The sequence below is a fragment of the Larimichthys crocea genome, chromosome XIII, assembly GCF_000972845.2.
Source record: "Larimichthys crocea isolate SSNF chromosome XIII, L_crocea_2.0, whole genome shotgun sequence".
In the NCBI taxonomy this organism is placed as follows: Eukaryota; Metazoa; Chordata; class Actinopteri; family Sciaenidae; genus Larimichthys; species Larimichthys crocea.
The window spans coordinates 24,669,089-24,684,251 of record NC_040023.1 but is presented as its reverse complement, the minus strand read 5'-3'; the positions used below and the strand labels follow the sequence as shown (position 1 = coordinate 24,684,251).

At 40.4% G+C, this 15,163-nt stretch overlaps 2 protein-coding genes across 5 annotated transcripts in view; both read left to right on the top strand.

The window, feature by feature from the left end:
• LOC113747417 (mucin-2-like) overlaps positions 1-1,306 on the top strand; it is a 25,514-nt gene extending 24,208 nt beyond the window's left edge. The window contains exons 3-4 of the mRNA XM_027287189.1: positions 50-1,000; positions 1,121-1,306. Of these exons, the coding sequence (XP_027142990.1) occupies positions 50-1,000; positions 1,121-1,230 (1,061 nt within the window). The 3' untranslated portion in view covers positions 1,231-1,306. The remainder of the gene's footprint in view (positions 1-49; positions 1,001-1,120) is intronic.
• Positions 1,307-11,198: 9,892 nt separating this feature from the next.
• LOC104918398 (DEP domain-containing protein 1B) overlaps positions 11,199-15,163 on the top strand; it is a 9,107-nt gene continuing 5,142 nt past the window's right edge. For 2 of the 4 annotated variants that reach the window (XM_027286188.1, XM_027286187.1), the window contains exons 1-8: positions 11,201-11,417; positions 12,603-12,868; positions 12,998-13,142; positions 13,551-13,678; positions 14,049-14,179; positions 14,264-14,311; positions 14,488-14,628; positions 14,767-14,933. In XM_027286188.1, the coding sequence (XP_027141989.1) occupies positions 11,370-11,417; positions 12,603-12,868; positions 12,998-13,142; positions 13,551-13,678; positions 14,049-14,179; positions 14,264-14,311; positions 14,488-14,628; positions 14,767-14,933 (1,074 nt within the window). In that variant the 5' untranslated portion in view covers positions 11,201-11,369. Of the gene's footprint in view, positions 11,418-12,602; positions 12,869-12,997; positions 13,143-13,550; positions 13,679-14,048; positions 14,180-14,263; positions 14,312-14,487; positions 14,629-14,766; positions 14,934-15,163 lie in introns of all 4 variants that reach the window. The other 2 variants (XM_027286189.1, XM_010730140.3) reach the window with 2 other exon arrangements.

Below are 15,163 nucleotides of genomic sequence, written 5' to 3'. Positions count from 1 at the left end.
TGTCCTCTGACCACCACTGATGAACTTCCTGCCCACACTGCCAGTCTAGAACCAGACTCGGCTGTGGTTTTTAGTCCACCATGTCCTCTGACCACCACTGATGAACCTCCTGCCCGCACTGCCAGTCCAGAACCAGATTCAGCTGTGGTTTCTACTCTACCATGTCCTCTGACCACCTCTGATGAACTTCCTGCCTACACTGCCAGTCCAGAACCAGATTCGGCTGTGGTTTTTAGTCCACCATGTCCTCTGACCACCACCGATGAACCCTCTGCCCACACTGCCAGTCCAGAACCAGACTCGGCTGTGGTTTCTACTCCACCATGTCCTCTGACCACCTCTGATGAACTTCCTGCCCACACTGCCAGTCCAGAACCAGACTCGGCGGTGGTTTCTAATCCACCACGTCCTCTGACCACCTCTGATGAACTTCCTGCCCGTACTGTCAGTCCAGAACCAGACTCAGCTGTGGTTTCTACACCACCGTGTCCTCTGACCACCTCTGGTGAACTTCCTGCCTACACTGCTAGTCCAGAACCAGACTCGGCTGTGGTTTCTAATCCACCACGTCCTCTGACCACCTCTGATGAACCTCCTGCCCACACTGCCAGTCCAGAACCAGACTCGGCTGTGGTTTTTAATCCACCATGTCCTCTGACCACCACTGATGAACCCTCTGCCCACACTACCAGTCCAGAACCAGACTCGGCTGTGGTTTCTAATTCACCACGTCCTCTGACCACCTCTGATGAACCTCCTGCCCACACTGCCAGTCCAGAACCAAACTCGGCTGTGGTTTTTAGTCCACCATGTCCTCTGACCACCACTGATGAACCCTCTGCCCACACTGCCAGTCCAGAACCAGACTCGCCTGTGGTTTCTACTCCACCGTGTCCTCTGACCACCACTGATGAACCTCCTGCAATCTCATCAGTGCAGGACGAGTTGACCATCATGGGGCAGCCAGTGAAGGTCGATGAATCCTTCAACACCACGACAGGTAGAAATCATTATTCATGTTGATTTGTGCCTGAGCCATCAGGTCCATCTACTCTGTGTTTAAATGTTACTTTTGCTGTGATTAGTTCAGGTGACTGACTGACCTCTTTTGCTTTTTCAGTAGTCAGCAAGACAAAGAAAAGTCGATTTTTGAATTGGATTAAAAAATACATCTGCTGCTGTTTCGTGGATGGAGACGACACAGAGACAGGGCGAAACTCCTCTCTGTGAAAATTTTGTGTAGTGTGTAGTGTGTAGTGTAGTGCTCGTTGTATTTGTTCAATTCACTTGATGTAAATAAAAATAAAAAACATTCAGAAAAACATGATTAGTCGCTGTGTTAATAATACTGTCCATACAGCATGGATTGGTTCTTCATAAGTGCATCTAGAGTCAGATGTGCCCAAAGTCACAAAATACATTTGCCTCGGAGGGCTCTACAATCTGTACAGGGAGTGACACCCTCTGTCCTTAGACCCTCGGTTCGAGTGAGGAAAAACTTGCCCACAAAAACCCTTTAACAGGGAAAAAAGGTGGAAGAAACCTCAGGAAGAGCCACAGAGGAGGGATCCCTCTCCCAGGACGGACAGACGTGCAATGGATGTCACGTGTACAGGACAAATCAACACAAACATACTGTACAATTACAATGACTGATAAAATGACAAAGAATTACAATGAATAATAAAATGATTACAGTAGCAGATATGGTAGCAATAATGACAGTGGTAATAGAGTTTTAAGAGACCTGTTCGTGCACAGACAGAACAAGTCTAAGGATAGTGCAGAGATAAGTAGATAATCGCTGATGTGAAAAATATGCGAAAAACTGTTTAGGTGAGCAGAGCAAAGAGTACCGTGGCAGCAGCACCGATAACCGGAAGTTATGCAATACGCTTACTGTAAAGCACGTCGTCGAAAAGTAAAGACAGTCAGTTAGAAACAGGGACAGATGCAGAAGAGAAGAGTTTTGTTTTGAGTAACATACTCCTGGAGGTGATGTATGTTTGTTTACATAGCATAAAATAAAATGTCACAAGAAATTTTCACATCACACTCATACTGTTTTTCTTTTTCAATCATGCATTGCTGAGCTCCTGTTGAAGCCGTCACACTTTCTTTAAGTCATACACTGTGCATCACCACATAAGCAAGTAGGTCACTTCAGTCATCACTATTCCAGTGGCAGACGTGAGTTTTCTATCCTCCACTCTCGAGTGCAAAGAGGAATTAGTTTAAATGACATTCCATGTAGATGGGAAGAATAAAAGCTGATGAAATTTCCCTCCTGTTCCAGTTGGATATATTCTGCCCTGTAATAGCACACTACTAAATCCTGGTTTCCAGTCAACCACAGCCTCATCATCACTGGAATTGATGGCCATCCTTTTTCTTTGGTTAGGGATGAAAAGATTTAGCCTGTTAGGAAATATTTTGCAAAATAATTAATATGTAGAAACTAGAGTACCAGGTAATGTATTTTTTTAAATATAGATATACATATGCTGTATATATATATGTTCTCCCTGTGTATATATATTTCAGGCGATTATACACTCATGAAAGCAACAGTTTTGCATATTCCATCCCTGTCATATTCTAAATAAATAGTCATGGACTCAAAGTCCATTTTGTTGCATTTTTGAGCCAGTGTGCACCTCATAACCCACATCTGACAGCCAACTGTTGTGAAGAATACTGTCAGTATACAGTTCACATGTGATTTACTGGGATGGTTCTTTAAGAAGAGTTTGTAATCCAATCCAAGAAAATGGAATAAATCCAATAAATTAAAATGTTTCTTGANACTTTGTGCCTGTGAAAATTTTTTTATTTAACAGCCTGAAATTTGTTTTCCCTCTGTTTAGTACCGGAGGTCAAATCTGAAATACCCAGGCCATACACAGGCTTACATGTTTATTCATATAAAAATCCCCCATCATCCATTCAATAACTTTATTTTCTGAAAGGAATAGTATTGTAATCTAGTTCTGATTTGTTGTGTCTTGACTCTGTGATCAATTTATTCTCTTCTTGACCTGAGTCTCTGATTTTCTTGAATAACCAGAAAGATTAAAAACAAGCTTCGGAGGTAATTATTCTCCTCCTGCACCCCAAAAATCATAGTATAAAGCTGGTGGTAAAAGCCTTGGCTATCAGAGGCCCACTCCCTCTGCACTCTTGCTCTCAAAGTCCATTTTGTTGCATTTTTGAGCCAGTGTTCACCTCATAAACCACATCTGACAGCCAACTGCTGTGAAGATTACTGTCAGTATACAGTTCACATGTGAGTTACTGGGATGGTTCTTTAAGAAGAGTTTGTAATCCAATCCAAGAAAATGTAATAAATCCAATAAATTAAAATGTTTCTTGATGCTGCCGATTCCAGCTCTGGAACATTACCCATACATGGATTGCAGCTTGTGTATATTATTTTTGCTGCCTGTGAAGTTTGGCGAGACTTTGGTTGATAGTTTAAACACTTCACTTATTTTTGTCATGATGCAATAAGTCGGGAAACATGTAGCATCAACATAACTATCAAGATAAAAGAGGTCTTCATTTGGCATTTCATCAGCTTTACTCACACCCAAGAACCTTGCCTAGTTTTTGTTTGTTTGTTTGAAACTAAAAAAACCTATAGTTGTTTTGCATTAGAAATGAAGTCAGTGTTTACACTGCTTCATGCTGTATATAAATGTGTGAAAAGAAACCACAATTTCAAGAATTCCTCCTGTTGACTTACTGAGACATAGGTTCAAAACTAAAATATATTTTTGCTTTATTATTTTGTATTCATGCTTCATAGGGTCAAGCACTAGTTAAGCATAGCAGCTGAAGTAAGCATGAGGTATCGTGCTGTCAGCTGTCAGCTATGGAGGGGGAGGGAGAGACAGCATTTGTCATTTCTTATAAGACTCCTTCATGGTTGATGTTTTGACAATCAAATCTATGTTTGTAAAACTGAATCTGGAATATCTCTTCTATAGACAGGAAACATTAAAGATTCATAAGTCTCACGTCTGACAGGAAAATAAAGTGAGATTAGTCCTGTGCTGCTCTACAGCTGTTAGACTGTGAAGGAATAATATTTAATAATAATATTTTGATAACACATCTCCAACAGCAGCAATTAACCTTGTTAAAGCAATACAATGACATGAAATTTTAACACTGATCCAACCATTATACACAGTTATAGAGTTGTTTTGAGGTTCCCTGTCGCATACAGATACACAGAGAAGGTCACCTTCTTCTTCTTTGCTTTTCCTAGCTTTGTCACTACTTGTACACTTGTAGATCAGTGGAATAGCCTTTGTGCTCCTCATGAGCTTGTGCATGTACATAATGTAAACAAAGTGGGGAACAACCAGTTCCCCACTGCAGTACCTCAAACGGCCACTCGAGGCTGGCTACAGAATGAGTCAATCTCCATATATTCCCATGTTAAAATGTCCAGCTTCATAGCAGAAATAAACATGTTTACAGTGTGGTGCAAAAAAACAGTTTTGGTCTCTATATCTAATTTCCCCAGTCATGCAACTGTACTGAATATAAATTTTGCTTGAGCACCCAGGGATCATTTAACCCCTCTCAGGTCCACCAACGATCCAAACAAATGTAGAATTGCCAAGATGGCCAGAGGCACCACACTCTGAGCTCATGCGGCTCTTCAGAAACCTGTAGGCGATGTCGCGGATACAACATCCATATTCATACTGTCTGTGGTAACCACTCATAAAAACATTGCTACATAGAGCTACAAATGGTCAAAAGCTCCACAGGATATTAGTTTCACACTCCCACTAGAGGTCTTTAGTACATTCACAGCCAATTTAAGTGAAATAAATAAATAAATGGAATTACCAAGGATTTATTTTCTGTTTTCAACTTGCAGTAGCTGATTTTTTATGCCACTTGGGAGCAGCTAAGCAAGACACCTTTTAAGCTGATTTGGAAAATGTTAGCAAACAGTTGCTTATTTACTCATCCAGCATGGATGATATGGTGCATCATTAGTATTCTTTTGGAGTTGGAGTTTGTTCCACTCTGTTTAGAGCCGATTTTTTTTTTTCACACATTCATCCCAGTTTGTTTTCTGTGGTGCGGAATCCGGACATCTTTTGAGCCTACAACTGTGCTGTTGGCTTTTGCACCAGCTGTATTTATGTGTGCTGCATGTTTAAACAGTGTTTCTCAGACAAAGACAAACTCAAATCAGCCCCCCAGTGTTACCGCTATCACAACACAACAGGAGAACAAAAAGCAGTATTTTCTTCAAATCTGTTCATGCGGTCTTTAAAATGATCTCTGATCAACCTGTAGAATTTAATAACAATGTCATGACCTCACAGTTTACCATTACAAAGGTTGCTCATTGTGGCAGTTGGCTCGGGGGAACAGAGCAGTGTTTTTATAATTATATGTTCATGTCAAATTGTTCTCTTGCTGCTCTCATAGCATGCCTCAGCATAATTGGTATATATGCCATGGCTCCCCTACAGGAGCACTGAAGACAAGTGTGTGCTGCTTCACAAAGGCTCTGTATTTCCCTGATCTTGCTGCAGTATGACCTCCCTCGAGTCCTCTGTCACTCAATTGGAAAGCGGCAGGTCTGTGAGTAATGTAATCTGTGTCGATGCCTTGCACTCAGCAGAAACAATAGGATTACCTCCCAAACACAAGGCTGTACATCTTGACTCTCTTGCATCTCTTGACTCTGTGATCACTTTCTTCTCTTCTTGACCTGAGTCTGATTTTCTTGAATAACCAGAAAGATTAAAAACAAGCTTCGGTGGTAATTATTTTCCTCCTGCACCCTGGTATTCAAATACCCTCGCCTAAACATAAAGGGGTAAATGTGGTACATCAATATCTGATTGATAACATTTTAACTAACAAATGAGACTTTATTAATAGTTCCCTGCCCATTTTATAAAAAACGTAGTATGAATTGGAAATTGGAAAGCGGCAGGTCTGTGAGTAATGTAATCTGTGTCGATGCCTTGTACTCAGCGGAAACAATGGGATTACCTCCCAAACACAAGGCTGTACATCTTGCCAGCAGTGGACCTTTAGATTTTTCTGTGATTTGCAAAGTTGACAATATCTTGAATATTTATTGTGATGTAAATACACAAAGGTTTGTGATATATGGTTTTCCAAAGACAAGAATGCAGGAACCTGAATGGGCAGCCAAAAAAATATGACAGATGTGGGGTGATCCAAAAGGAAAAAAGTGTTTAGCGTTTCTACCAGTTTTATGCAAATTTACAATGAAAACAGTGAAAGGAATAGTTAGACATTTTGGGAAATATACTTCAATTTCTTGCTGACAACTAGGTGAGAGGATCGATACCACACCACCTGTAAGGAAAATATGCCACTTCTTCATCATTGTTGACAGGGGCTTTGTTAATCCACTCTGAAACGGTCCTGTAAGGGAGACCAACTGTAGATGAAAAAAGTGCCTTCCACTCTTTGACACTTGTGCCATCTTCAAGCTTGAGTTGGTACAACACTGTGGAATTGCGGCGGGATTCCCCAACAACTTTCCTCTGTTTGATGGTCACCTTTGTAACCAAAGTTGTGATGTACAACTTGCGTTCATCCCAGGTGTTCATTGCCCATATTTTCCTAAATATCCACTGCCGCTGCTCCTCTGTAATGGCCTGGCACTGTCGAGTTGAAGCTCACTGGCAGAACTTAGAAGAACATGGGGGACCCATAGCCTTTGCACTGACTTCTTTCCCACTTATGCCCACGTATGGCACTCCTCTGAGGCGTTTTTTTTTACTTCATTCTGTTTCCATGATCCTGGACTGGGTTTTTTATTTCTTTTCCTTTTATTTGAATCACCAGCACCTTCATTTTCATTTTCAGTGGACGCATCACTGTGGTTTGGGGTGTAGTCTGAATCTTTAGCATGAACAGAGCTGGGTGAGCCTAACAAATCCTCATCAAAAGCAGAGTTTTGCCCTGCCACACACAGCTCCATGGCTCCAATGCTGAGATCATTTTCAGCAACAGAGACTAGATTGGCATCAGAATTGTCATCATCTACAAAAAAAGGAAATTACCTAATTATTACAGCCCATATATTCAAAATGACAATAATTAATTTACATTTTTACATCTTTTGGTTATACTAGGTAAGTAACAAACTGATATTAAAATTCATCAGAGATGTATGAAGTAGAAGTAGAAGTACTGTTACAGATGTAATTACCACACTCCATAGCAGTACTTCTACTTTATACACCTCTGAAATTCATACTATTTCGTTGTGTGCTCCTATTTACTCAAAATGCTAAAACTTCCATACCAAAACCTTTTTAAATGAAAACCAAGTCTTTACATTTCTGCATACTGACTAAAAAGGCAGAAACAGGTACTATTTTAGCAGCCTCAGAGTGTTTGGTATTTTAGCTAGAATTATTAAGTTAGCGACTGTATTTTTCTGACACAAAAAAGTATAAAAAACACTATAATAACACTGCTATTCTACACTGTCTATGGAATATTTATAGGCTGTACTTTATTATTAAGAGCTTAATTTCTTATCATAGTAAAAATCTCATTACTTACCAACTTGGGATGAACGCTGAATCAGTGAAATACGTTCACTGAATGAATCTTCCATCTTGAAGCACTGCATGAAAATTGCCCAGATCACATTGTATTTTGATTTTGATAAATTAGCCTAAGTCACACTCTTGACATAGGCAATTATCTTACAGGGGTATTACCACATGATCAACTCACCTGAGGGTGTTGGGAATTCCACCATAGGTGGCCAGAAGGGGGAGTAGATGAGTAAGGCAAAAAATGACTTAGGCGATTGTTTTAGGAAGGTGACAAGCGATCAACTAAGAAGGTGACGGCTGAGCGAGCTCACATTTGATCATAGCTGATCATTTGTCATTTGTCAGTTTTATTCTTGTTTCCCAGCATGCACTGGTTCTAGGTTGCTATGGTTACAAAAATAAACAAACCAGACTAAGCTGCTGAAACAGACTGATAAACATAGTTTCTATGGGCATAACAGTATAGATCAGTGGAATTTGTTGTTGTACTTATTTCTATCAAAATCCAATGTGCATTCATAGCTATCCTCAGATATAAAAAAAAATAAATGACCCACCTGCTGAATGGTACAAGAGGACATAGCCTAGCCTACAGGCCATTTTCAATCCTAATAGCCATTGCATATATAGCCACCTGTCACATTACAGGTCTGCATTCTGTGCATTCACTCAAAATGCTCTCCTTTCTTTGGCTCCTCATTGAGCCTTCACACCCCTCTCTATAATGTATAAGGTCCACAGGAACAATACAGATGCATATTGTGACTATAAATATGATAATACATATTGCAATCCTTTCCTGGCTTGCATAAATCATTACGTGATAATGTGTGAATTACAAAGTGCCTATGGATATTTTTGTCTTTCTGTTCTTGCTCAGGCACACAATTTCAATTTATTTTACTTTTTAAGTACTGATATTATGACCAGCCTCACTGCCTCTGCCGTTTCCATTGATTGCTGCCTTGGTCCCCCATCTCGTTAGCGAAGCTTTCAGTATCTTTACTCTTGTCCTCTCCTCGTTATCGCCATGACCTTTTTACTGAGAAGCCAAGGATGAGATGTGAGGCAAGGGAAGGAGACTTCTTTATCAAATGTAACGCAATCACGTTTGAATGCAAAAGATGGGGCTTTCGCCATACTTGTAAAAGTTTAATTGGGCTCATGACACTTCCCTAGGACTCTGGATCTTAAACTTGTATTGTTCCAAATTTATTCACGATCTCTGAGCCAGCAAGGGCAGCTACCAACACAGCTTTTAATGGTGTCTTTAACTGGTGTTTGTTGACCTTTTAGCTGTCAAGTGTCTCCAGACTTTTACTCATGTAGCCTATATATCTGCACCAGCCTTTAAGTCTAACAGGAATACAGTGGTCCCTCGTTTATTGCGGAGGATACGTTTTAAAAATAACCGGCAATAGACGAAATCCGCAAGGTAATCATCTTTTATTATACATGTTTTAAGGCCGTAAAACCCCTAACCACACACTTTTATACACTTTTCTCAGATAGGTATTAACATTGTCTGACATTTCTCTCTTTTTTAAACATTCTCAAAGTTCAAACTTTCGCTTTCGATTTAACAAAAATAAGTACAATACTGTATTAGTAAATGAAACCAAAGATCAAAACCTGTTTTCATAATAAATGATTACCAGTAACTCACGCGTATTTCACAGTTCCTCTGACGGTGCAAAAAAATTGCAAACATACAGCACTTCAGAGTCACACTGCTAGTGACTGAACATTTATGTAAATCTGGCTAGCCGAACGCATTTTGTACAGTACTCCCTTAGCCAATCAAGATGCCGAACACAATGTGCGTTCATATTGTACAGTATGCTGTAAAAAAAAAAAAGCATGCAAAATTACACTAAAAAATCTGTGAAACAGCGAGGCCGTGAAAGGTGAACCGCGTTATAGTGAGGGACAACTGTAAAGAAAATGTTTTATATTACAATAAAGGTAATGCCATAGTTTAAATGATATGGCATGACTGATTATGCACCCATTGCAGCATTTTTTACAAACTATTTTACAGCTCTTTAAATTCTTGAACAGTCAGAGGCCATGGTTGTCTTTGCCACTCAGCTGCCCCATAGTCAGTCTTAAGTTTGGGTGTTTCAGCAGTTCTGTCTTGACCTGACTGATCAGGTATCTGTCTCTGCCCCATTGCTGCAGAAAAAGGAACTTCATTTTATTGCCTGATTATTACAGCGCATGTTTTAGGGGGACATCAAATGCCCTCTGGCCTATCTGCAGCTCTCAGAGTTATGATTTTCTTATCATCACTGTAGAGCCACAGCACTGTAAAAAATTCAACTTCACTGCCTTGCACACCACAGTCAGTTGTGTTTTGGATAGGCTTTAAAAGGGCTGCAGGTGTTTCTTGTTTTATTCCAATTTCAATTCTGGAAAACAGGTTAAACTGGCTGTGCAATCATTCCCTGTGCTGCCTCAGTTATTAACTGATCTGGAGAAGGTCATCTCTGCAATTATTTCCTTTTGCTTCGTCTTCTGTAATTTCATTCACACCTTCTGTTATGCCTGCAGTCGATCCAGAAAGCTGTACCATGGGTTCACCTGTCAGGGCTACACTTTTATGGTGATATATTTGTGGTTTTAAGTACCAAGAAACCATCTCAATATAATTTCCTAGTCTCCTCCCTCATGCCTTTCTGGAACTCTAGTAAGAACATCACAACCTTATGAAAGTCCTAACAGCTCATCATATCATGATTAGACAGGAGCTAATACCTTGTCTCTTCTCTTTAGAAAGACCAGAATCCAGGGGGTGAGGGTCGGGTAACCTGACTTTACATAATCTGTGGCTTGCCCAAGAAAAGATGAGCAGAGTTTTTCTAATACAGAAGATAATGCATTACAATCTCTGCCACTGATATGAAATGATATTGGTAATGGTAATGGCACTTCCTGCCCTCTAAGTGGGCGCTCACATCACGTCATCACCTCCAGACCTTGGTTGTAAGCTTTGTGTCGTGTAGATGAATGAAAACAGATTGCATAGTACCAGAGACGATTCAGAAAGTTATTTAAGTGTTAGATCAGTTGTTATATATCTATATCTTTGGTGAAACCAGACCGATGAATCATCACCGACAGAGAGAAGAGATATTTGTGCTACAGCAACTGAACAAAGTTATTTTTCTCCTGATTTATTGGTCTGAATGTGGCTTGTGAAAAATGTGTCCAATATTTACATAAAAAATGGGTGGCAAAAACAGCCTCAGTCTCTTTGACCTCTCCCTCTCTCATTACAAATTGGACAACATACAGTAGGCCTACATTGAAACTAAACATGTCTTTAACATTAGGTGTTCAGAGTTTGTGTGACTTGGATCAATAAACATGACAACTTAAAGTATCACTTATGCCATGCCTTGTTTAATACACGTATGTAATTTATTACTTTAAGTTTTTTTGTACTTAGATTTAAAAATGTAATGTTTAGCATTGTTATTATTGATAATATAGCAGCAGTAGTAGTAGTAGTTGGAGCAGCAGCAGTTGATTGTTGATTGTTGGTATTGTGCCTCAACATGAACGCTGCATTCCTCGTGGTCACGTGACGGGCCCGTTGTCTAATCACGTCGTTCGAACGTTGTGACGCAGGAGATTCAAAGTTGGCAGCAACGTCTCTGCACGGGCGCTCGCGTGAAACTCACCGTTTTCATCCGCAGCTGAAGCTTTCCAAGAAAAGCTTTAGGAACAATTATAAATGTCCATGTTTTCACTCAAGTAAAGGGTGTTTTCAGTACGGATATGGAGGGTAAAGTCATCGGACCGGGTCCGTACAGGGCGACCAAGCTGGTGAGTCTGTTAAGTACGCTCAAATATGACGTTTAAAAACTTTCTGTCACGTTTTAGTGTTAAAACGTAGGTTTAACGTCAAATGTGTGACTTTTGTTTCATATACGTAGGTCCCACCGTGAAGCCGCATTTACGTTCATAACTAGCGATAACGTACTTTTAAACGGAGCTTAGTTTAACTTTAATTAAGTTCATGAGCTTAAAGTTACATGTGGTATACTTAGTCAGGTAGAAGTGAGCGACTTTAGGCGTTTTAAAACTCGCAAAACAGCTGTAAATATACCGTAAATATAGTCTTTGTCTAGTCCTGGACCCGTTTTATTTATTTATTTTTTATTTTTATTTCTTTAGCAAAAACAACTTTTTCGTGCCCTGATGTAGGCATTCAGAAATATCTGTCCATATTTCATTTTGTTGCCACTACGCAGCAGTGTTATTTAACATTTATTATAAAGTGCTAACACATGTATCTACCAGGTTCAAGGTAACTCCGTTGTCTCCCTTTTTTTAAATTCATGCAAAAGCATCATAACATACCATACCTTTATTTTGAAATGTATGTCCAGCTCAGTGGCTGTAGCTTGGAAACTTTAACCCCTTTGACCTTAATAAATGAATCTGTGCATATAGACCAAATCTATGTTGTTACATGCAATATCTTATTGACAAGCAAAGGATACAATATTTATAGTTCACGTCTCAAGATCCCCAAGGCCATGATATTTCTTTTGTCCAAAAAGAGACTTTGTTCACCTTTTCTGCATCATGTTTTAATGACATTCACCTCGCCTCTCTCCTCCCTGTGGAGTCAAGGTCAGCTTCTTGGTTTTTGAGGTTTTTAATCTTTCCCATCACATCTTTAGCTCTTCTCGAGATTCTGACCGGTCAAGGCGAGCTGCAGTTACCTCATACAGTTTGATGCTTGCCTGGGTTGTAATGACCTTGTGTAGCCTAATTCTCTCTTTTTCTCTTGCCCATCTGAATACTTGTGAGATCTGATCAGCCCGAGCATCTGCACCATCCGCTACGAGGACAAAACGTCCTGCTTGTTGTGATACCTGTATGTGGCATACGTGTGGGCTGCACAGGAATTGCACTAGAATACAAAGCGACTCTAAACTTGCTGTCTGTGCTAGCTGCTATGCTTTTACGTTCTGCATCACTTGTATATGTCTCCCTATGCAGTGGAATGAAACTATTAAACTCTTCCGTGGAGGCATGCCGCTGAGAAGGCACTGGGCAAACTTTCGCTGCTATGACAACAGTTTCACAGGATCAGAGGCCGTGGATTATCTACATGAGCTGCTGAGGCACAACTACAACTTTGGGCCTGAGGTGACTCGCTACCAAACGTTGCAGCTTCTGAGGAAGTTCCTCAAGGCCCATGTGATTGAAGACTTCAAAGGACGCCATGGGACAGAAGACTTTGAAGACAATGGCCATCTGTACAGGTACGCCTTTGTCTTCCTGTACCCTGTCATTCATGTTAGGTGATGCACCCAGATGGCATTGTTGCTGCATCTTTGCGGTTAGCTCTCTCTTCCTTTGGCTGAGCCTAGTGCTGTCTTCTTTCTCTCCAGGTTCCCCACGCTGTCTCCCCTGAAGTCTTTTCCAACAAGGCCCTTGTTAAGAGACTGCAGTGACCTGCCCAGGCTCATTCGCTGGGATGACTACGAAGAATTGCCTCAGCGAGAAAACATTGCACCTCAGAAGTCTGCTGTCCTGGTGAGCAAGAGTCCTCCTTCAGTGCTTGTTTTGACTCATGCTTTGCTTGAAACGAACTAAGCGTCTCCACACTTGGATAGAGCATATAGCCAAGAGGGATCAAATTAGAGTTCATATAACAGAGTGAAAAATTAAAGAAAGTTAGTTCTGTGTAATTAAATACAGTAAGAGCCCAACAGAAAACAGGGTTTTCCGTTTTGTTCACACTGCTGCTGTGTTCATTTTTCAAGGCTGTGTTCACACCTTAAACTTCTCTTACTTTAGAACATAGTTTATGTTCTGAGAGTACTGAGAGCGCACAAAAAAAGGGATGCGCTTATATAAAACTGGATCATTTTCAGTGTTTCTGCTCACTCAGTGCAAATTAAAAGAACCTTTTCATTCATGTTTCTTTTCTTTTTTGATCAGACCTCAGACCTGTGGAATAAAAGGCACAGTGTAGCTATTGGGGATGTGCACGAATGCAAGCTCATACGAAGGAAGGAGATAACTGCAAAACAAATGGACCACATCTGGAAATCAATGACAGTTGCGCAGTATGTAACCCTTTTTATATGACTTATGAAACACTTGCACTGGTCATGTTGTTACACTTTCACTCTAGACCACGGTACCCATTCTGAGCTGTATATATATTTTTCAAAGGTTCAACAGTTCACTCAAGTTGCTAGTCTGTCAAGTCAAGTCTGTGTTGAAGGCTGAAATTATACGAGTATTTTTTTTAGCTCTGTTTACTGGATCAAATCTTTCCATCGACCACTGAAAAGTCTTTTTCTTTTGTTTTTGTTGTGGTGCAATGTTATTAAAAATTAATGAACAATGATGAAATAAACCTTTCTGCCCACCCTCCCCATGGCTCTCACTTTGGGGAACCACTGCACTAGATATTCATCTTTGTTGTTTTAGTTTGCAGAGAGTGCTGGGCCTGAAGTCACTGGATGGCGTTTTAAACCCAACGCATGTGAACGGCAAGCACATTGTTCACAATGTGTTCAGCGTTAATAAGACGGGCATAGTCGTATTGGAGAATAAAGCTGGTATGCATTGATTCACAGTTGAAAGAACAACTGTTAAACTGCAATGCCTTGACTCACCTTCTGTCTCTCCTTTTGCATCTCCAGAGGACATGCCATATTGGGTGATATCAGCAATGAAATGCCTCGCCAATTGTAAGTTTAATTTTTCATAACCGTTGATATGGGAAGTGTGTGTGTATATACAATAAAATGTTAAGTACATTTTTGGGTGCTTATGTGTGTATTTTCAGCATTGACTGGTGTTAACTGTAGGTTTTGTTTGTTTTTTATGTTAAGCACCAAAAACTGAATTTCTCTTCTCTCTCCAGGGCCCAATGGCAATGAAAGCAAACAGCCAATATACCCAGGTTTCGAGAGAGATGTTCTAAGAACAGTAGGAGATTACTTTCAAAGACTCAAAGAACCTCTGCTGACTTTCCATCTATATGAAGTCTTTGTCAACATTCTCAGTGAGTGCCTCACGATGTGGCTGATATCTGCCCACTGCTACAGATAAGCAACTGCTGGTGGTAATTTTGTCCAGCATGTACGTTTGCCCTCGGGAGCAGGACGATTCTCTCGACTATTCTCTCGTCTTTTCCCTACAGGTCTGCTGCACAAGCAGGAGGTAGCAACCGAGGCTCTTCAAGTCAGCTGTCTTTTACTGCCGCCTCCCAACCGAAGACGCCTCCAGCTTTTACTGCGTCTCATGGCCCGGGTCTGCCAGAATCCCAACCTGCCTCCACTTAATGACACCATTGCTACCCGTACACTGGTACACACTCCTGACAGTTATTTGCTGCTTTTTTGTATGCTTCTTCTCTGGTTTAGTAAAGTCAAATAAAACTAAGAATGCTGAGCATGATAATGTAAGGACACAAACAATTTAATGCAAATTAGTAGTATTAGTGACAATCTAAATTAACAATCACCAGAACTTATCTATCTAAACTATCTAATCTATCTAATATCTCTCTCTCTCTCTCTCTCTCTCTCTCTCTCTCT